Source organism: Bufo bufo, chromosome 2 (genome assembly GCF_905171765.1).
Source record: "Bufo bufo chromosome 2, aBufBuf1.1, whole genome shotgun sequence".
NCBI lineage: Eukaryota > Metazoa > Chordata > Amphibia > Anura > Bufonidae > Bufo > Bufo bufo.
Genome location: NC_053390.1, coordinates 130714126 through 130738494, shown reverse-complemented (window position 1 = coordinate 130738494; position 24369 = coordinate 130714126). Strand labels below are relative to the sequence as shown.

The 24369-nt window shown below is 44.5% G+C and overlaps 1 protein-coding gene across 1 annotated transcript in view; it reads right to left on the bottom strand.

The window, feature by feature from the left end:
- LOC120992503 (saccharopine dehydrogenase-like oxidoreductase) overlaps positions 1 to 24369 on the bottom strand; it is a 117934-nt gene that overhangs the window by 26995 nt on the left and 66570 nt on the right. Inside the window, exons 8-9 of the mRNA XM_040421518.1 lie at positions 14499 to 14618; positions 6995 to 7051 (exon numbers count right to left, since the gene is read on the bottom strand). Coding sequence (XP_040277452.1) covers positions 6995 to 7051; positions 14499 to 14618 — 177 coding nt within the window. The remainder of the gene's footprint in view (positions 1 to 6994; positions 7052 to 14498; positions 14619 to 24369) is intronic.

Sequence of the window (24369 nt, the reverse complement as noted above, 5' to 3'; positions counted from 1 at the left end):
CACAAGACCATTAGACAAAAAAATAAAATAATAAAATAAAAACATGATTTTGTTTTCTAAAAATGTTCTTATTGTGTAAAACGTAAAAATAAAAAATAAACTAGACATATTTGGTATAGTTGCATCCGTAACGACCGTCTCTACAACAGCTCAGTAAACAACAAAAAATAAATTGCTCTTAAAAACCATGACAGAAAATTCCAAGTTAGTAAATCCAGATGCTGCTCCCTCCTTTCTGAGCACTGGCTTATCCCCAAATAAGAGTTTATGACCACAATTGGGGTGTTAGTGTATTCAGGAGTAAATGGGTAGGAAATTGTGGGGGGATATTCTCTGGTTATCTTTAGTGAAAAAGAAAGTTCTTGTAATGTAATTTTTCATTTTCACAGCCAAGGGTTATAAATTCTATGAAATGCCTGTTGGGTCAAAGTGCTCGCTACACCCCTTAAAAATTCCTTGGGTGGTGTAGCTTACAAAAATGTGGTCACTTTTTGAGGGTTTTCACTGTGGGGGTACCACAGGGTCACTTCAAATGCAACATAGCACCCTAAGACCATTCCAGCAAAATCTGCTCTCCAAAAACCATATGGAGCTTCTTGACTTTTGCGGCCTGCCGTGTGCCCATACAGTGGTATACGACCACATATGAGGTGTTTCTGTAAACTGCAGAATCAGGGTAATAAATATTGAGGTTTGTTTTGTTGTTAACCCTTGATGTTTTACAGGAAAAAAATTATTAAAATGGAAGATCTGCAAAAAAAAGTGAAATTTTGAAATTTCACCTCTATTTTGCTTTAACCCCTTAAGGACCGGGCTGATTTTCACCTTAAGGACCAGGCCATTTTTTGGAAATCTGACCAGTGTCACTTTAAGTGCTAATAACTTTAAAACGCTTTGACTTATCCAGGCCATTCTGAGATTGTTTTTTCGTCACATATTGTACTTCATGACACTGGTAAAATGAAGTCAAATTGCACAAAAAAAATACCTAATTTACCAAAAATTTTGAAAAATTAGCAAATTTCAAAGTTTCAGTTTCTCTACTTCTGTAATACATAGTAATACCCCAAAAAATTGTGATGACTTTACATTCCCCATATGTCTACTTCATGTTTGAATTATTTTGGGAATGATATTTTATTTTTTGGGGATGTTATAAGGCTTAGAAGTTTAGAAGCAAATCTTGAAATTTTTCCGAAATTTACAAAAACTCGATTTTTAGGGACCAGTTCAGGTCTGAAGTCACTTTGCGAGGCTTACATAATAGAAACCACCCAAAAATGACCCCATCTAGGAAACTACACCCCTCAAGGTATTCAAAACTGATTTTGCATACATTGTTAACCCTTTAGGTGTTGCACAAGAGTTATTGGCAAATGGGGAGGAAATTTGAGAATTTCATTTTTTTGTCTAATTTTTCATTTTAACCCATTTTTTCCACTAACAAAGCAAGGGTTAACAGCCAAACAAGACTGTATCTTTATTGCCCTGACTCTGCCGTTTACAGAAACACCCAATATGTGGCCGTAAACTACTGTACGGCCACACAGCGGGGCGTAGAGTGAAAGGTGCGCCGTTTGGTTTTTGGAAGGCTGATTTTTATGGACTGGTTTATTTACACCATGTCCCATTTGAAGCCCCCTGATGCACCCCTAGAGTAGAAACTCCCTAAAAGTGACCCCATCTAAGAAACTACACCCCTCAAGGTATTCAAAACTGATTTTACATACGTCGTTAACCCTTTAGGTGTTGCACAAGAGTTATTGGCAAATGGAGATGAAACTTGAGAATTTCATTTTTTTGCCTAATTTTAAATTTTAACCCATTTTTTCCACTAACAAAGCAAGGGTTAACAGCCAAACAAGACTGTATATTTATTGCCCTGACTCTGCTGTTCACAGAAACACCCCATATGTGGCCGTAAACTACTGTATGGCCACACAGCGGGGCGTAGAGTGAAAGGTGCGCCGTTTGGTTTTTGGAGGGCTAATTTTGCTTGACTGTTTTTTTGACACCATGTCCCATTTGAAGCCCCCCTGATGCACCCCTGGAGTAGAAACTCCATAAAAGTGTCCCCATCTAAGAAACTACACCCCTCAAGGTATTCAAAACTGATTTTACAAACTTTGTTAACCCTTTAGGTGTTGCACAAGATTTAATAAAAAATAGAGACACAATTTCAAAATTTCACATTTTTGGCAGATTTTCCATTTTAATATTTTTTTTCCAGTTACAAAGCAAGGGTTAACAGCCAAACAAAACTCATTATTTATGGCCCTGATTCTGTAGTTTACAGAAACACCCCATATGTGGTCTTAAACCGCTGTACGGGCACACGGCAGGGCGCATAAGGAAAGGAATGCCATACGGTTTTTGGAAGTCAGGTTTTGCTGGACTGTTTTTTTTTACACCATGTCCCATTTGAAGCCCCCCTGATGCACCCCTAGAGTAGAAACTCCAAAAAAGTGACCCCATTTTAGAAACTAAGGGATAGGGTGGCAGTTTTGTTGGTACTAGTTTAGGGTACATATGATTTTTGGTTGCTCTATATTACACTTTTTGTGCGGCAAGGTAACAAGAAATAGCTTTTTTGGCACGTTTTTTTTTTTGCTATTTACAACATTGATCTGACAGGTTAGATCATGTGGTAATTTTATAGAGCAGGTTGTCACGGACGCGGCGATACCTAATATGTATAATTTTTTTTTTATTTATGTAAGTTTTATACAATAACTTCATTTTTAAAACCAAAAAAATGTTTTAGTGTCTCCATAGTCTAAGAGCCATAGTTTTTTCAGTTTTTGGGCGATTATCTTGAGTAGGGTCTCATTTTTTGTGGGATGAGATGATGGTTTGATTGGCACTATTTTGGGGTGCATATGATTTTTTGATCGCTTGCTATTACACTTTTTGTGACGTAAGATGGCAAAAAATAGCTTTTTTTACACCGTTTTTTTTTTTTTTTTTGTTTACGGTGGTCACCTGAGGGGTTAGATCATGTGATATTTTTATAGAGCCGGTCGATACGGACGCGGCGATACCTAATATGTATACTTTATTTTTATTTATGTAAGTTTTACACAATGATTTCATTTTTGAAACAAAAAAAAATCATGTTTTAGTGTTTCCATAGTCTAAGAGCCATAGTTTTTTCAGTTTTTGGGCGATTATCTTGAGTAGGGTCTCATTTTTTGCGGGATGAGATGACGGTTTGATTGGTACTATTTTGGCATACATGCGACTTTTTTGATCACTTTTATTACCTTTTTTGGGAAGTAAGGTGGGCAAAATTTCAATTTTCTCATAGTTTTTATTTTTTTATTTTTATGGTGTTCACCATGCGGGGAAAGTAACATGACAGTTTTTTTAATTTTTTTTGACCCAGACCCACTTGTTTCTTGAAGATCCAGTGGGTCTGATGTCTGTATAATACAGTACAGAACCCTATATAGGGCTCTGCACTGTATTTTACTTACACTGAACAGATCTATGCTTTTAGCATAGATCTGTTCAGCACCATGGACAGCAGGACACCTGAGCAGGCGTCTTGTTGCCATGGGAACCTTCCCCGTCTGCCACAACTTCGCAGACGGGGCTGAGGGGGGCTCTCTCCCTCTCCATCGGGGGGCTGCAAAGGCATAGCAGCCCCCCGATGGAGAGGGAGGGAGCTCCCTGACCGATGACAGTTAACTTTTTCCATACAGCGGTCCTGCGGGGATCAGAAACTGCAAAAAGTGCAGCAAACCGCAGGTCTGAATTGACCTGCGGTTTGATGCGATCGCCGACACGGGGGGGTCACATGACCCCCCCTGGCGTTGTGAAAGGATGCCAGCTGAATGATTTCAGCCGGCATCCTGTTCAGATTAACCCCTGGGGCATCGGAATGCCTATTTAAAGTTAGGACGTACCGGTACGTCCTGGGTCCTTAAGGACTCGGGAAATAGGGCATACCGGTACGTCCTATGTCCTTAAGGGGTTAAAGGATAACTGTCATATTTTCATCAAAAAATCTATTTTAGCATATGTTACTGCTGCAGCAGCATTATGCATAAAGCAATCTTTAGTTTCTTCATTTACCACTGTTTTCCCCCTTAGTTATGGCTATTTTTAATCCTACATTATGAGGATCTTCTCAAGATGGCTCCTCTGCCAGTTCTCTGAGGCCAAAACTGCTTTACCTCAGATCACATACAAACTTGCTGTAGCCAGCAGCTTGCTGCCAGCCAATCGGATTGGATTACTGAGAGACACGCCTCCTCACTCTGAAGCCTAATGTTGGCATTCAGTGTGAAGGACCGCCCCTCGATCTTCCTAGTCGGAGACAGATGAGCCATAGTAACGGCCTTTTAAGGGAGCAGTGGAAAGGGACAGGAGACATTAATGAAAGCTGTTATTATAAGGTAATTACAGATCTTTTGGCAATCATTGACAGACTAACTCAGGTATACATGACTAGCTCTAATAAATTAGCAAATAAAAAAAAAATATGACAGTTATCCTTTAATTCCTGTAGAATACTTAAAGGGTTAACAACATTTTTAAACCAATTTTTGAATAGTTTGATGGGTGTATTTTCTAAAATGGGGTATTTATGGGTGGTTTCTATTATGTGATCTCCTCAAAATGACTTCAGAACTGAACTGGTCCTTAAAAAAATAGATTTTGAAATTTTCTTAAAAATTCTAAACCTTCTAAGTAACGTTTAAAATTTTTTAATTACATTACTAAAATAATGCCAACATAAAGTAGACATATGATGAATGCTTCCTATAGACCTCAATCCCTCAGAAAATGACACTGTGGACGCCATGCCTGTTTCAGATGATGCCAACCCTGATTTACTAAATACACTGACAACCATTCTTAAAAAGCTCAGCTCAACCATCAGTACCAACATCCACTCTGCCCAGGAACATCAGAAGCATGCCTTTGATCGCCGACACAACAGCAACAAAGAAATCACTGCTGGTACCATCGTTTATATCAAGAATACAGCCGTATTCATCACATGGGTTCAAAGATGGAACCACGCTGGATTGGACTCTACTTAGTTGTGGAATCCTTGACCAAGGGATGAGTAAAACTTAAGAACAATAAGACTGGCAAGATACTGAGCAATACCTAAGACGCCCGCAACCTTAAGATTTACCAGGATAAAGAGACACCACCACCCCAATCCCATGATGATTGTCCCAGTGACTCTGCCACAAAGAAACACAAGCAAACTAAGTCTGTGAAGGTTCTCATTCATCCAGGTCCTGGTATATCTGTAAAGAATAAATCAAGGCAACTGGACTTACTGTAGATTTCTTGAAAACGTTTCACTCGTTCTTCCAACGAGCAGTACAATAATTCTCTGGGAATAAATATGTAACTGAGTCAACATCTGGTAATTATACCCAGCATGGGGTCAAAGGTCTTGACACCTTTTTCTGGGAGGTCATTATCACCTACTGACTCCAATTAGGATAATGAAATCAACACCTTTGACCCCATGCTGGGTATAATGACCTCTGACCCCATGCTGGGTATAATTACCAGATGTTGATTCAGTTACATATTTATTCCCAGAGAATGTACAGTCAATCAGAATTGAGAAAGCTCGTTGGAAGAACGAGTGAAACGTTTTCAAGAAATCTACAGTAAGTCCAGTTACCTTGATTTATTCTTTACAGATACAAGCAAACTAAGACTTTCAACTCACTACCAAGTTCAGGAAGGAAGTATCTTAGCACCACTCTTGGCCTTACGTTTGGTAGGGTTGTACACTATGGATGCACAAGGAACCTTGGACAACCACTGCACACATATAAAACCAAAGGTGATGGGAACTGCTACTTCCGGGCTATCAAATACATCCTGACAGGAACAGAGGACAACCACTCCTTTCTCCGATATAAAGTCATCCACCACATGAAAACTGACTACTTGACTACTTGAACCAAAATGTGAATGAATATGTGAACATCTCTGGAATGTCTCTTGATGGAATCTGAGCAACTGATGCAGAGATCATGGCCACAGCGAATCTGTTGAGTTGCGACATCATCATCTACACAAATGTCGGTGACTCCATGGATTGGTTGACATATCCTGAAAGCACGGAACGACTATTGGGTGATTTTTGTTGTCCCGGATAGTTGTCCCTTGCATTGAGCGATAAGTAAATTATCGCTAATGAAAAATCACTGAGAAAAAAAAAATGTAAATAGTCACCGCCCAGCATGTCCTGGCCCTCCCCCATGTCTCTGCCAACCTCCATTTCTCACTTCTCTGGCTGCAACTTTTGAATTTTGCACTGTCTCCTATGCCCGCTGGGATTCTGGGGTCACCTGATCAGTGTATGATATGTCATGCGCTGATTGGGTGACCCATAAACATTCGGCCGATAATCGCCTCATGTAAAGCCACCTTTAGAAGTTGAAGTTTTAAGATGTTATGACTTTTATTATATTATGAACGGTCAAGTTTTTCTGGTTGAAGTAATAAAAGTCTGTGTGCTTAGAGTTTTAAAATTTAAGTCAGTGAGATTTCTCACTTAACTTACCAGACAAAGCTGAATCCCCAATAAAATGTTACAAAATTAAATAATTCTTGTGTATACTCACATAATCCTACTGATGGGGGTATAATATGGCCTGAGGGGTATGAATTGGCCGAGGCTAATTTATACCCCGGGTATATTTTGGCCTAGGCCAATATATACCCCGGAGTATAAATTAGCCTTGGCCACTTTATCCCCAGGAATAGTCTGGACTGTGGGTATACTCTGGCCTGTTACAATAGAAATGATTTATAGTAAAATCACAAAAAGTAATCAGATCTTAGCTAGGGCCTGAGAATGTGGTCATTCAACTGCATTAGCAAGCTCATTGTTGTGACCTACGTCCTCTACGGCTGAATCCTCCCCATCAGCAGAATCCATAATCCAAGTCTGTATTTATTGTCATGCATTTTCCTACAGAAAAAAATAAATCACTGAATGGTACATTACCTGTTTCTGTGTTGGTCCTTCTTTAGAGAAAAAGCCGAAAGAAAAGAATGTGGGGTACTGTTAAGAAAGACAGAAATCAATGAAAACGATCAATTAAAAAGTTTATTCAAATTTTTACTGCACTTTTTGCTAATAAAAGTCTTCCATACATCTATGAATCCTGTAGGCTCTTAAGATATGTGGGCTCATGTACTGGGCAGAGTAGTACAAAGGCACACGGACTCTCTGCATGTGCCACCAGACGTTGTTCTAAATATAGCACTATATTATGCATGTATGGCATAATACCATCTGTAATATGGAGCCAAATGAAGCAGGCCATTTATCTTTTTTACTATTGGATTCTACCCGAGTAAAAACTACAGATGAAATCGGATACTGTTCTTGGCAGTCACCACGACTTCAAAGCCCATATACCACAGCAGACTTTAGAACACAAGTGTTATTGGCACAAGAGAAGCTAAGAAAGCGCTAGGTCAGCTTAGTCACATCTTTGTAATTGGTAAAAAAAAAAATGCGCAGTATGAACAGTATGTAGACATTTTTATTTTTAAAATGTATCTAACTGTTGTGAGGTTTATACAGCACTTCTGAATATGTCTGTTTTCTGATATAATAAATACTAAGCTCTCTAATGGCAAATGTTCAGTTTACTTAGTAGGGTCCGTCTTATTTTCCCTAAAGACATTTCCATAATGGGGTTGTCCCCTTACCAACTGCATAACTGTAAGATCAGGTAGGAGCTGTCCAAACCACTGTTTCAATGGAGCAGGAGTGGACCCCTGCTGATCAGACACTTATCCCCTATCCTGTAAATTGAGAATAAATCTTTGTAATGGGAGAGCCCCTTTTTTTTTTTTTTTTGAGTATCTTTATTGTTTTTCTTAATGAAACCAATATAAAAAAAGTTATCTGGTCACAGCGGATGGGTACATATAACAGGTACATTTAAAGCAATGCATCGCATCGATGCTAAACAGCGTATATACATATAAAGGCATCTAAGTCCCAAAGTACCCTCAATTAATATCACTTCTCTGTCACATGTAGCAGAACCAAAACCCATCCCTGCCCCTGAGTTCCAAAAACCCCCCGTGCATCCCCCCACCCAGCGTACCTGGCCTGGTACGGCCGCCACGAGGGGCGTTAGGGCGCTCATGCCCCTCTATTGGGTATTTTTCAAACCTTCATAATATCAGATCCTATGTAATATGGAATGTTATGTTGGTATTCATTATTTAAGAATGCGCGACAATTTATTTGTTTGGTATTATGACATAGCCACCGCGGGTGGGTAATCATCAGTTCCAGTCAGGGTATTCCATTCTCGCCATTTCCCCTATCTATACGCCATTTCTGTGGCATAGCTCACCCCGCGCCGTTTCATGCCCTCAAAATCGGTTATTCGTGTCATTAAGCTTTGCCATTCATTTATTGATGGCGACCTGTCTTTCACCCATTGTCTCATGATTATTACCTTGGCCAATAATAATCCCTTCAGCCAATAAGCCTGTTAATTTTTGGTAGATCTTTTTTTGTACTCAGCCGGGAGGAGTCCAAGCACCACTACTTGGATAGTTAAGGGGGGGCTATTCCCACTTTGTACCGCCATCGCCTGGAATATACTGCCCCAGAAGAGCTTAATAACTGGGCAGTCCCACAGCATATGTACTAACCCTGCGGCTACCAGGGAGCATTTCAAGCAACTGAATTCTTGTCCCTTGTTACTATACATTTTGGATAAAAGACTCGGGGTAACATATAAACGGTGTATAATTTTAAATTGTGTCATCCGGTGTTCTTTTGAAGGCGAAGCCTTCTTGATATTTTGATATATTTCCCGCCATTGTGAAGAGTTACATTCCCCAATATCCACCTTCCATTTATCTACACTTTTAAATTTAGTGACCGTACTTAGTTCCTCAATAAATCTCCTATATAATAGTGAAATCTTAACTTTATTCCCGACTATATTGTAACAAAATAATAAAAACCTCTGAGTGGCTACTATAGAGGGTATATTTTTAAGCGTGCATGCTAATGCGTGTTGTACTTGAAAGTATCTGTATTGTTCTAATGCAGTTATTGGTGTCTGTTGAAACAGTTCCCCTATTAATTAAATTTTCCCTTTCGTGTATATACAGTGGGGGAAATAATTATTTGACCCCTCACTGATTTTGTAAGTTTGTCCAATGACAAAGAAATGAAAAGTCTCAGAACAGTATCATTTCAATGGTAGGTTTATTGTAACAGTGGCAGATAGCACATCAAAAGGAAAATCAAAAAATAACTTTAAATAAAAGATAGCAACTGATTTGCATTTCATTGAGTGAAATAAGTATTTGAACCCCTACCAACCATTAAGAGTTCTGGCTCCCACAGAGTGGTTAGACACTTCTACTCAATTAGTCACCCTCATTAAGGACACCTGTCTTAACTAGTCACCTGTATAAAAGACACCTGTCCACAGAATCAATCAATCAAGCAGACTCCAAACTCTCCAACATGGGAAAGACCAAAGAGCTGTCCAAGGATGTCAGAGACAAAATTGTAGACCTGCACAAGGCTGGAATGGGCTACAAAACCATTAGCAAGAAGCTGGGAGAGAAGGTGACAACTGTTGGTGCGATTGTTCGAAAATGGAAGGAGCACAAAATGACCATCAATCGACCTCGCTCTGGGGCTCCACGCAAGATCTCACCTCGTGGGGTGTTAATGGTTCTGAGAAAGGTGAAAAAGCATCCTAGAACTACACGGGAGGAGTTAGTTAATGACCTCAAATTAGCAGGGACCACAGTCACCAAGAAAACCATTGGAAACACATTACACCGCAATGGATTAAAATCCTGCAGGGCTCGCAAGGTCCCCCTGCTCAGGAAGGCACATGTGCAGGCCCGTCTGAAGTTTGCCAATGAACACCTGAATGATTCAGAGAGTGACTGGGAGAAGGTGCTGTGGTCTGATGAGACCAAAATAGAGCTCTTTGGCATTAACTCAACTCGCTGTGTTTGGAGGAAGAAAAATGCTGCCTATGACCCCCAAAACACCGTCCCCACCGTCAAGCATGGGGGTGGAAACATTTTGCTTTGGGGGTGTTTTTCTGCTAAGGGCACAGGACAACTTATTCGCATAAACGGGAAAATGGACGGAGCCATGTATCGTGAAATCCTGAGCGACAACCTCCTTCCCTCTGCCAGGAAACTGAAAATGGGTCGTGGATGGGTGTTCCAGCACGACAATGACCCAAAACATACAGCAAAGGCAACAAAGGAGTGGCTCAAGAAGAAGCACATTAAGGTCATGGAGTGGCCTAGTCAGTCTCCGGACCTTAATCCAATCGAAAACCTATGGAGGGAGCTCAAGCTCAGAGTTGCACAGAGACAGCCTCGAAACCTTAGAGATTTAGAGATGATCTGCAAAGAGGAGTGGACCAACATTCCTCCTAAAATGTGCGCAAACTTGGTCATCAATTACAAGAAACGTTTGACCTCTGTGCTTGCAAACAAGGGTTTTTCCACCAAGTATTAAGTCTTTTTTTGTTAGAGGGTTCAAATACTTATTTCACTCAATGAAATGCAAATCAGTTGCTATCTTTTATTTAAAGTTATTTTTTCGATTTTCCTTTTGATGTGCTATCTGCCACTGTTACAATAAACCTACCATTGAAATGATACTGTTCTGAGACTTTTCTTTTCTTTGTCATTGGACAAACTTACAAAATCAGTGAGGGGTCAAATAATTATTTCCCCCACTGTATGTGAAAATAACGTGATACCTCTTCGAGTCCAATAATCATTTTCGTTTAGTATCAGAAATTCTGTTAACGCAGGGTTATCCCATAGCGGGGAGAAATCCACAATTTGGGGGGCCTGGATAAGTACCTTGATTTTGTTCCAGGTCTTCTGTAGCGCGGCCCCTATGGGGCAACAAATATCTGCACGCTCCAGAAGTCCGGCTTCCAATATACTGAATATATTATATGTATGCTGTTGACATTGCCCTGAAATATGGGATAATAGTACTCCATCCCCGGTATTGACGCACCACTGTAGTTGTGAGCACAAGTAGTAGATTTGGAAATGGGGCAGGCCTAGGCCGCCATCACTTGCAGCCATTCACAAGTATTGTAGCTTAATACGGACCCTTTTTCTGCCCCATATCAAGTCATTTATCAGTCGATCAATCAAATTAAAAACACTATCGTCAATCCAGGCAGGGCAGGAGCTAACCGTGTAAAATATCCAAGGCAACAGAACCATTTTAATCAAAGCGATCCTATTAATCTGTGAAAGCGGAAGTTTCTGCCATACCCTTATTTTTTCCCTTATTTTCCCGACTAGAGGGGTGATATTTAGTGTATTATAGTCCCTGAGGGTATTACTAATTTTTGTCCCCAAGTAGTCTAAGTGGTCTGTTGGAGCAATAATTCTAACCCTAAGATCATTCAAGGGAGGCACCCGATTCAGGGGGAAGAGAACAGATTTTGTCCAATTTATCTCATATCCAGCAACTCTACCAAATTCCTCTGCTATCCACATAACGTCTGGGACACTTCTCCATCCGTCGTTCAGATAAAGCAGCACGTCGTCTGCATATAGGCAGATCTTATCATCCGTCCCTCTCCCCCCAAACCCCACTATACAAGATTCAGCCCGTATCCTGCAGGCGAAGGGTTCCATGAAAATTGATAAGAGGAGTGGAGAGAGGGGGCATCCCTGCCGTGTCCCCCGTTTTAGGGAGACGGCCGGGGTGAGCACCCCATTAACCTTAATTCTGGCTGTTGCTTCTTTATATAGCAATTTGACCCATCCAATAAATTCCTGACCCAGATTCATCTTGTGCATGACGCGCCAGAGGAAGGACCACTCCACCCGATCGAACGCCTTGGCGGCGTCTAGTGACAGGATGGAGCGGTCCTCCCCCCCTCCAATCTGAATGTTAAGAATGGTCCGGCGTATATTGGTCTGGATCTGTCGCCCAGGGATGAACCCTGTCTGATCTGTATGGACTAGGCCAGTTATTACTTTTTTTAATCTGTTGGAGAGAACCTTTGCAATTACTTTGTAGTCTGCATTAAGCAGCGATATAGGGCGGTAATCTTCAACTCTGTTGCCATTTTTCCCTTTCTTAAGGATCAGCGTAACCGTTGCCTCTGTCAAAGACAGGGGCAGCTTTCCACATTTACTAGATTCATTCAGGACCTGCAGCAGCCCAGGCAGGAGCACCCCTGCATGGCTCTTATATATGCCAAACGGTAGTCCGTCCGCTCCGGGCACCGAGGAGCCCCGAGTCTCATGTAGAGCCGCCTGTAACTCATCTAAGGAAATGGGGGCACTCAAGGGGGCCGAGGCCACGTCCGACAGCACCGGGATCTTGACCTGTTCTAGGTAATCGTCTATCTTGGCCTCTGTATCCTTCACTCCGGAGCGATACAAATTACCAAAATAATTTAAAAATTCTCCCTCCATCTCCACTCCTCTTTCCAATCTGCGCCCATCACCCGACAGTATTTGTCTAATTTTTTGGGGGGGCTTTTGGTTCGCTATAATAGAAACCAATAACTTGCCCGGTGTGCCACCCTCACAGAAGTCTTTATACCCCATGAAAAATAATTGGCGCTGAGCTTTTTTCCTCATAAAGGTTATATAGTGGTCTTTAGCCGTTTTTAACTTAGAGCGTGTGCTCGCATCGTGCTGTATTCGAATACAACCCTCCAAGTATGCAATATTTGCTTCCAGCTTTTTTTGTTCTTCAAAGAATTCATTTTTTTTCCTTTTTATTCTGGAAAAGTAAAGCCCACGGATAAACGCCTTCATGGCATCCCAAACATAGTGAACGTGTGTTGTACCAATATTCTCTTGCCAAAATTGTAGGAGTTCTTTGTCGATCCCTACAGAATCATTTAATATGGTTAACCAGTGCTCGTTCAATCTAAATGATCTAATAATACCAGCTTGTTGTCCGGTCTTCATCACCAGTAAAATCGGTGAGTGATCGGAGATGCCATGGATCTCGTATGTCATTTTTAGAATGGAGTCGAGCATCTCACCATTGGCCAAGGCAATATCAATCCTGGACATAGCACTATATGCTTTACTAAAGCAAGAGAACACCTGTTTGTTGCCATAAAGCCATCGCCAGACGTCTATTAGTCCTATCTCCTCACAAAACCCTCGAAGTAATGCGTACTTTCCCTGCGCACTTTTCCCCGCAGCTGAAAATCTATCCAGCGCCGGGTCCAGTACGCAGTTAAAGTCGCCGCCTATTAATACCGGGGACCGCTCCCCATTATGCATAAAAAGCGCCAGCTGCTTAAGGACTGTCATTGCAAATGGTGGCGGGATGTACAGGAAAGCAAGGACACATCTTCTACCGTTCCATTGAGCATAAAGGAAGATAAATCGCCCATCCCTATCAATCGACTGATCCAGTAGGATAAAGTCAATGCATTGATGTACATACACACTAACCCCTCGGGAATATGACGAGAAGCCGGAATGGAACTGATGCCCTGCCCATCTCTTAGTTAGGTATTCTGGGATATCAGGTGTAGCGTGCGTTTCCAGTAGGGCCACTATTGCGGGGAGGTGCCGAGTAATCAGATCAAAGACCACAACTCGTTTTGTTCTATCACCCAGTCCACGTACATTCCATATCATGACTCTGTTATTAGTCATACTGTGAGCTGTAGAAAAAGCGTCCGTCGCCCCCCAAGGGCAGCCGCAGCCAGGCCAGGTCCCACCCCCCATCCCCCCCCCCCTGCCAAACCCATGCCCCACCCCCCCACCCCCAAACTGGTTCACTGGTGCCTAGCATCCTGTCAACCTCTTACATTACACCCATCCGTCCATGGGCCCGCAACCCAGCGCCCCCCCCCCCCCATCTCACCGCGTCCAACCACCACCCCTCAGCCCCACCCCGGCATCATATTATCTATACTTTAACAGAGTCCAGCCATTCAAGGGCCTCTCTGGATTTATCAAAAAAAAAAACATTACCGTGTCCCTATACACCACTCTTAATTTTGCAGGGTACAGCATGGAGTATTTAATATTAATCTCTCGTAATCTTTTCTTAATGTCGTAGTATTCCCTGCGCTTGTTTTGGGTGTCCCTAGAGAAGTCAGGATATATCTGTATCTGGTTTCCATTATAATCAATATCCTGTAATTCCCTCTTACGCCGAATCGCCCAATCTCTATCACTCGAACATACAATTCTAACCAGGATGGGTCGAGGGGGGCCTCCGGGTAGGGGCTTTTTAAACGGGATTCTGTGAGCTCTCTCCACACGGAGCGCAGCGGTGTCCCCTCTAGCCCCCAGAGCCTCTATCAGCCATTTTTGTGCAAAATCCGTGGGGTTCTCCCCCTCCACACCTTCAGGAAATCCCACCACTCTCAAATTGTTCCTGCGTGCTCTGTCCTCCATCTCTGTCAGCCCCTTTAACAGGAACAAGCAATTTACGTGGAACAACACAACACATCTAAAAACAAAACCATACTTACTTTTATCAGAAGTTTCCGGCCAAAACTGAATTTGGTTAATACCAAAAAGAGGAACCCTACAAACATCAACCGGATAACAGATGCGATACCACCCACTCCTACATAAGCAGCATACTGCACCTAGGAGGAAAACAATAATTATTCCATCATTGCTGCAAATGTATTAAATCAGAGAGTTCTTAGATACAAATATCTACTTATTGGTACAACGTACCCTGCAACATGGACCCTGTGAAATTGAAATGTTAAATGTACAATATGTATGTGTGTAAAATAGTATATAGAAGTAGTAGGCAGACACGCTGTTTGGCCAAAAATATGTGGACACACTGGACATCTTTCCAAATTACTGTGTTTCATGGAGTTGGTTTCTATGCTGGAAAAGCTGCATACAAGCCTAAGATCACCAAGCACAAAGTCAGGTGAAGTGGTGTAAGGCTACATTCATATGTATGACAAACATTTTTGTACTGGCCGTCACACGGCCACATTTAGAACCAATTGAAGTCAATGGGGCTAGTCACATGGCCATTTGTTTACTGGCCAGTGAATAGCGGCTGCAAAAAAATAGGAATTGTCCTATTTTTGTCAGTTTTCATGGCCAGACAGACTCTATTGAAATCAATAGGACAATTTTTAACAGCCGTTAGACAGGAGTGCACCCATCTAACAGTTGTTAAAAATAGGTACACTAATGAAAAAAGGCCTTGATGCTGAAGGACCTACACTCCCAGCATGATTGCTAGGAGCACGTGGTGATGTCATCATGCTGGGAGAGCAGGTCCTTCAGCATCAAAAGAGGAATGACTGCCTCTGCGTGTACAAGTGGATGGGGTAAAAAATATAATTAAAATAACAACCTACACATTGTTTCTGCTGGGTGCCTCTCTGTGGGACATTATTACTGACGGGGGACATTCTGGGGGACATTATTACTGCTGGGGGAACTATGGGGAACATTATTACTGCTGCCGGCTACTGAGGTGGACATTATGTATACTTCAGGGGTTGGGATTTAAATAAAATAAAAAAGCCAATGAAAATCATCAATTTTTAATGTCCGCTTTTAACGGTTGTTCAAAAAATAGATGCAAAACGGCCATTAAAAATGGCCAGATGACCACAAAACGGATTCAAAAATGGCCATGAAAAACTGGTTTGTGTGAAATGTAGCCTAAAGTACAGTGCCACTAGACCTGCTTTCAATAGTGATGCACCAGGTTTCACTATCTGGCAGTCTGATGGTCGAATCTAGGTTTAGCAGATGCCCAAAATAACATACTACCTCCTGGAATGCACAGAGCCTACTGTAAAATGTTGTGGTATATTAAGCATGTGGACCTGTTTCTTAGGCTATGGGCTAGGCCCCTTATTTATAATGAATGGTAATGTTAGGCAATTTATTCTTCCAACTTAGCGGCGACAGTCTGGAGAAGTCGCTTTCCTGTTCCAGCATGACTGTGCCCCTGTGTATAAAAATTTGGTTTGATACATTTGGTGTGGAATAGCACCAGTGACCTGTAGAGAGTCCTGGGCTCAACCCCACTTAAAGAGATTCTGTCATGACATTTGAGGCCTATAACCTAAACATATGGCCAGGTCCCTACTAATAACCTGAATCCGAAACTGTCCTTATTAAATGTGCCTGTGGCTCTATTAGCACATAAAACAGGTTTTTATAACCTGTCATTCACCTACCTAAGGTGCCCAAGGGGACATCGCTTCATACAGGGTGCCCGGCTGCAGCCATCTCCGTCTGGTGCCCAGCGACGCCCTCCCTTTCTATAGAGTCGCCTTCCTCACCTCAGCGGCGCCTCCGAAATCGTCCGCTCCCTCAGCCAGATCCCGTGCGGCTGTGAGAGGATGGCTGCAATAGGGCGGTCAAGGCAGGTTTGAGCGAAGTGCGCCCGACGGCGCATGTGCACTACCCTCAACGAGGCCGCTGCCAGGAGTCCGCACGGGCGCATCAGGTTATACCTAGTGCGCACGCGTGGGATCTGGCTGAGGGAGCGGATGATTTCGGAGGCGGTGCTGAGGTGAGGGAGGCGGCGCTGAGGTGAGGAAGGCGGCTCTATAGAAAGGGAGGGCGTTGACTTCTAGTGGGAAGGTGACGATGGCTGCAGCCCGGCACCCTGTATGAAGCGACGTCCCCTGGGCACCTTAGGTAGGTGAATGACAGGTTATAAAAACCTGTTTTATGTGCTAATAGAGCCACAGGCACATTTAATAAGGACAGTTTCGGATTAAGGTTATTAGTAAAGACCTGTTTAGGTTATAGGCCTCAAATGTCATGACAGAATCCCTTTAACACCTTTGGGACGAATTGGAAGTCTGATTGAGAGTCCAACATCAGTTCCTGACCTCACTAATGCTCAGGCATGCCACAATCTTATGGAAAGGCTTCCCAGAAGCGTGAACGTGGGTCGGGCTCCATGTTTGAGAAGTCCAACAAGCCATATAGGTGTGATATGCCCACATACTTTTGGTCATATATGAATATTTTTTCAAATCATTTGTAGATTAAAGTTATTCTCCGAGAATGATTTCAAATGGCCACCAGCAACCTGTCCTACAATGTGAGGAGGACTGGTTGCCACCACTGCCTAAGGGAGGTGAGGGAGCGCGGCCTCACTACACTCAGGCACTTGCATATACTATATATTGGCGAGTTTTCCTGTCAGGCTGCTCAGCCATGATGGCATATTATAGACAGGATGACATCATTACCATCTATTGTAGAGCAGTGTTGTGAGGCCCCATCCCCTCATACTCACCTAGGCAGCTCTGCCAGCAGTGGCAACCAGTCCTATTCACATTCTAGAACAGGTTGCTGGTGGCCAATTTAAATATTCCCAGAGTCTCGCGGTGGCCTCCCGGGCGCTTACCAAGCATAGTGCCGTATATTGTATGGTGGCTGTGCTTGTTATTGCAGCTCAGCCCCATTGACTTGAATAAAGACTGGGCTGCAGCTAGACCTCTTCTAAGCGCTGACCCGACACTCAGGACCCCGCTGATCTAATAAGCCATGTCAGAATTCTTGTAACAGCTGCGTGACATTTCTCCCCAAAAGGCAGCACAAAGAGGGATATTCTGTTCTCTAGTCTCCACCCCAGGACCAGCCAATATTAGGAATTAGCAAAGTTAATAACTGGTGCTATGTGAACCTTCTCTCTCAGCTCACTCATGTGTTTCATTTCGTCATTGTTATGTTAGTTGCATGTTGTGCCCACATTTTCTCTTTCGTTTTATCTTGGACTATGGCTGTAACAGGGCAAATAGTTTGCCAGCATTTCTCTGGCAGCAAGTTCATACCTGTGGTATGGTTGCTTCTATTGATTCTTTTCTCACATCAAGTTCAGACTACACAATGTGAATTGTGCTTTGCAGCAAGTACAAGCCATGTAATTGGGATTGGTTCCTTCAGCAAGTACAAGCCAGGCAATGTGAAGTGGTTCCTGCAGTAAGTATAGGATATGCAATGTGTAATTGGTGCCTGCTGTGAATAGAGGCCATTCAGTGGGGGAGATTTATCAAACTGGTGTAAAGTAGAATTGGCTTAGTTGCCCATACCAACCAATCAGATTCCACCTTTCATTTTCCAAAGGAGCTGGAAAACCAGTTTGATAAATCTCCCACAGTGTGCACTCTTTCTGCGGAAATTCAGGCAACGCAGTTTGAAATGGTTTAAGCTACATAAATTGGATTGTTTCCTGCAGTACGTGCAGGCCACGCAGTGTGAGATGGTGCCTGCAGCAAGTGCAGATCTTGCAATGTGAATTGATTCAGCCTACACTATGTATATTAAAAAACAGGCCATGCAATGTGAATGGTGCTTCCAGTAAGTTCAGAGCGCACAGGGTGTATTGTTTGCTGCAGCAAATACTAACCATGTAATGGTTTGGTTCAATGCAGCAAGAACAGACATAAGTTACTTGCATGCCACGTGGTGTTCATGGTATTTAGTATATTACAATCCACAGGGCCCAAGGCATAATTATATTGCACTCCATAGGAGGTGTCCCAGGCAGTATTAGATTGTTTGCGTTGGGCTACTCTGGCATTGATTTTGTAGGCCATACTGCCATCAGGCATGTTTGATATCCCTGGAGTGTTCCTCAGGATCTGATGTTTTGCTTACCAGATAAGTTCTCTGGTATCTCTAAAAATGTCTTGCCTTGAGTGTTCCTAGCTTATGTTACTTACATCATCAAGTAGATGAGCCTTAAGGGATTCTCTAGCATCTTTTGTTTTGCTTGCCCTGGGGTTCCTCGGTGATGCTGTATCTTACCAGGGGGTCTTTTCTGATTCCTCTGTTACCATTGTAGCGTTCCCTATGTAGCAGTATTTATGGGTTTCTGGTTTTATCCTGGCTGTTGTCAGTGTCCAGCTTTCCATTTTAGGATCTGTTCATTTCCCCGAAGCTTTTAGATTTTACAAGCATTTTGCTTCCTTTTTATCAGCCGTTGGGCATTTCAGTCTGCAGGTGTATATGATCTATTCTGTTATCCTCCCATTTTCAGGGGGATTCAGAGAGAATACGCAGTTGCCTCCCTGCTTCCTTGTTCTCTTCATTGAATCTCTGAACCTTTCAGCCTCACCATTGCTCCTTGGTTTCGTTGGTCTGTGTTTCATGTTCTGATTAGAGTTGAGCGAACACCTGGATGTTCGGGTTCGACGAGTTCGGCCGAACTTTCGAAAAATGTTCGGGTTCGGGATCCGAACTCGACCCGAACTTCATCCCGAACCCGAACCCCATAGAAGTCAATGGGGACCCGAACTTTTGGGCACTAAAAAGGCTGTAAAACACACCCGGAAAGGGCTAGAGGGCTGCAAAAGGCAGCAAAATGTAGTTAAATCCCCTGCAAACAAATGTAGATAGGGAAATGATGAGTTAACATAAAATAAATAAAAATTAAACAATATTAATTGGAGTGAGGTCCCATAGCACAGAATCAGGCTTCAAGTCACCCACCAATGGAGAAGGTCACTTACTATTATTTTGACCACAGCACCCAGACAAAGGAGAGAGGTCCCACAGCAGAGAACCAGGCATCATATCACCCACCACAGGAGTAGGCCACCATTTAGTTACTTTGACCCCTACACCCAGACGGAGGAGAGAGGTTACACAGCAGAGAATCAGGCATTTAGATCACCCACCACAGGAGTAGGCCACCATTGAATCAGACCCCGGCAACCATGTCAGATGGCACAAGCATAAGCTTTATATCAATCAGCACAGGAGAAGGCGACTTTGACAGACTTTGACCCCTACACCCGGACGGAGGAGAGAGGTTTCAAAGCAGAGAATCAGGCATTTAGATCACCCACCACAGGAGTAGGCCCCAATTTAATGGGACCCCGGCAACCATGTCAGATGGCACAACCATCAGCTTCATATCAATCAGCACAGGAGAAGGCGACTTTGAAAGACTTTGACCCCTACACCCAGACGGAGGAGAGAGGTTTCACAGCAGAGAATCAGGCATTTAGATCACCCACCACAGGAGTAGGCCCCCATTGAATCAGACCCTGGCAACCATGTCAGATGGCACAACCATCAGCTTTATATCAATCAGCACAGGAGAAGGCGACTTTGAAAGACTTTGACCCCTACACCCAGATGGAGGAGAGAGGTTTCACAGCAGAGAATCAGGCATCATATCAACCACCACAGGAGAAGCCACCATTTAGTTACTTTGACCCCTGCACCCAGGAAGAGGAGAGAGGCACCACAGCACATATTCTGGCATCATATCAGCCACCACAGGAGAAGCCACCATTGAGTTACTTTGACCCCCGCACCCAGGAAGAGGAGAGAGGCACCACAGCACATATTCTGGCATCATATCAGCCACCACAGGAGAAGCCACCATTGAGTTACTTTGACCCCCGCACCCAGGAAGAGGAGAGAGGCACCACAGCACATATTCTGGCATCATATCAGCCACCACAGGAGAAGCCACCATTGAGTTACTTTGACCCCTGCACCCAGGAAGAGGAGAGAGGCCCCACAGCACATATTCTGGCATCATATCAGCCACCACAGGAGAAGCCACCATTTAGTTACTTTGACCCCTTCACCCAAACAGAGGAGAGAGGTTCCACATCAGAGAATCAGGCATCATATCAACCACCACAGGAGTAGGCCACAATTTAATGGGACCCCGGCAACCATGTCAGATGGCACAACCATCAGCTTCATATCAATCAGCACAGGAGAAGGCGACTTTGAAAGACTTTGACCCCTACACCCAGACGGAGGAGAGAGGTTTCACAGCAGAGAATCAGGCATTTAGATCACCCACCACAGGAGTAGGCCCCCATTGAATCAGACCCTGGCAACCATGTCAGATGGCACAACCATCAGCTTTATATCAATCAGCACAGGAGAAGCCACCATTGAGTTACTTTGACCCCTGCACCCAGGAAGAGGAGAGAGGCCCCACAGCACATATTCTGGCATCATATCAGCCAACACAGGAGAAGCCACCATTGAGTTACTTTGACCCCCGCACCCAGGAAGAGGAGAGAGGCACCACAGCACATATTCTGGCATCATATCAGCCACCACAGGAGAAGCCACCATTTAGTTACTTTGACCCCTGCACCCAGGAAGAGGAGAGAGGCACCACAGCACATATTCTGGCATCATATCAGCCACCACAGGAGAAGCCACCATTTAGTTACTTTGACCCCTGCACCCAGGAAGAGGAGAGAGGCACCACAGCACATATTCTGGCATCATATCAGCCACCACAGGAGAAGCCACGATTGAGTTACTTTGACCCCTGCACCCAGGAAGAGGAGAGAGGCCCCACAGCACATATTCTGGCATCATACTAACCACCACAGGAGAAGCCACCATTGAGTTACTTTGACCCCTGCACCCAGGAAGAGGAGAGAGGCCCCACAGCACATATTCTGGCATCATATCAGCCACCACAGGAGAAGCCACCATTTAGTTACTTTGACCCCTGCACCCAGGAAGAGGAGAGAGGCCCCACAGCACATATTCTGGCATCATATCAGCCACCACAGGAGAAGCCACCATTTAGTTACTTTGACCCCTGCACCCAGGAAGAGGAGAGAGGCACCACAGCACATATTCTGGCATCATATCAGCCACCACAGGAGAAGCCACCATTGAGTTACTTTGACCCCTGCACCCAGGAAGAGGAGAGAGGCCCCACAGCACATATTCTGGCATCATATCAGCCACCACAGGAGAAGCCACCATTGAGTTACTTTGACCCCCGCACCCAGGAAGAGGAGAGAGGCACCACAGCACATATTCAGGCATCATATCACACACCACAGGAGAAGGCCTCTTTCAGTGACTTAGGCCTTTGGACCCAGACAGAGGAGAGAGGCACCACAGCACATATTCTGGCATCATATCAGCCACCACAGGAGAAGCCACCATTGAGTTACTTTGACCCCTGCACCCAGGAAGAGGAGAGAGGCCCCACAGCACATATTCTGGCATCATATCAGCCACCACAGGAGAAGCCACCATTTAGTTACTTTGACCCCTTCACCCAAACAGAGGAGAGAGGTTCCACATCAGAGAATCAGGCATCATATCAACCACCACAGGAGTAGGCCACAATTTAATGGGACCCCGGCAACCATGTCAGATGGCACAACCATCAGCTTCATATCAATCAGCACAGGAGAAGGCGACTTTGAAAGACTTTGACCCCTACACCCAGACGGAGGAGAGAGGTTTCACAGCAGAGAATCAGGCATTTAGATCACCCACCACAGGAGTAGGCCCCCATTGAATCAGACCCTGGCAACCATGTCAGATGGCACAACCATCAGCTTTATATCAATCAGCACAGGAGAAGCCACCATTGAGTTACTTTGACCCCTGCACCCAGGAAGAGGAGAGAGGCCCCACAGCACATATTCTGGCATCATATCAGCCACCACAGGAGAAGCCACCATTGAGTTACTTTGACCCCCGCACCCAGGAAGAGGAGAGAGGCACCACAGCACATATTCTGGCATCATATCAGCCACCACAGGAGAAGCCACCATTTAGTTACTTTGACCCCTGCACCCAGGAAGAGGAGAGAGGCACCACAGCACATATTCTGGCATCATATCAGCCACCACAGGAGAAGCCACCATTTAGTTACTTTGACCCCTGCACCCAGGAAGAGGAGAGAGGCACCACAGCACATATTCTGGCATCATATCAGCCACCACAAGAGAAGCCACGATTGAGTTACTTTGACCCCTGCACCCAGGAAGAGGAGAGAGGCCCCACAGCACATATTCTGGCATCATACTAACCACCACAGGAGAAGCCACCATTGAGTTACTTTGACCCCTGCACCCAGGAAGAGGAGAGAGGCCCCACAGCACATATTCTGGCATCATATCAGCCACCACAGGAGAAGCCACCATTTAGTTACTTTGACCCCTGCACCCAGGAAGAGGAGAGAGGCACCACAGCACATATTCTGGCATCATATCAGCCACGACAGGAGTAGGCCACAATTTAGTTTATTTGACCCCTGCACCCAGGAAGAGGAGAGAGGCCCCACAGCACATATTCTGGCATCATATCACACACCACAGGAGAAGGCCTCTTTCAGTGATTTAGGCCTTTGGACCCAGACAGAGGAGAGAGGTCAGAGATTAGCTTCATATCCCCCAGCACAGCAGAAGACCGCTTTATTTGACTTAGGCCTCAGCACCCAGACAGAAGACAGAGGTAGCATGGCAGAGGTTATGGCTTCATGTCACCCGTTAGTTTAACCGGCCACTTTCATCTGGTTAGGCCCCGGCGCCCAGACAGAGAAGAGTTTCATTCAACTGTGGGTTTCATAAAATTTGTATCAAATAAAGAAGTGGCCCGTAGCACAACAAGACATGTTTTAGGCAGTTAATAAGGACTACTCTGCACAAGGGAGGGACAGGTCCTGTGGGATCCATGCCTGGTTCATCTTTATGAAGGTCAGCTTGTCCACGTTGGCTGTGGACAGGCGGCTGCGCTTGTCAGTAATGACGCCCCCTGCCGTGCTGAATACGCGTTCAGATAAAACGCTGGCCGCCGGGCAGGAAAGCACCTCCAAGGCATAACATGCTAACTCTGGCCACGTGGACAATTTCGAAACCCAGTAGTTGAATGGGGCCGAACCATCCGTCAGGATGTGGAGGGGTGTGCAGACATACTGTTCAACCATGTTAGTGAAATGCTGCCTCCTGCTAACACGTTCCGTATCAGGTGTCGGTGCAGATAGCTGTGGCGTGGAGACAAAACTTTTCCACATTTCTGCCATGCTAACCCTGCCCTCAGATGAGCTGGCCGTGACACAGCTGCGTTGGCGACCTCTTGCCACTCCTCTGCCTTCACCTTCCACCTGTTCCCCTGTGACATGTGGGAATGCTCTCAAGAGCGCCTCTATCAGCGTGCGCTTGTACTCGCGCATCTTACGGTCGCGCTCCAGTTCAGGAATTAAAGTGGGCACATTGTCTTTATACCGGGGATCCAGCAGGGTGGCCACCCAGTAGTCTGCACACGTTAAAACGTGGGCAACTCTGCTGTCGTTGCGCAGGCATTGGAGCATATATTCGCTCATGTGGGCCAGGCTACCCATGGGTAAGGACAAGCTGTCCTCTGTGGGAGGCGTATCGTCATCGTCCACCGTATCCCCCCAGCCACGCACCAGTGATGGGCCTGGGCTGCCACCCCGCTGTGAACTTGCGTCATCCTCGTCCCCCTCCACCTCCTCCTCCTCATCCTCCTCGTCCTCCAGTACAGTGCCTTGGCTGGCGACTTGTGAACCTGTCCTCTGCTGCTTAACCCCTTAAGGACCGGGCTCATTTTCACCTTAAGGACCAGGCCATTTTTTGG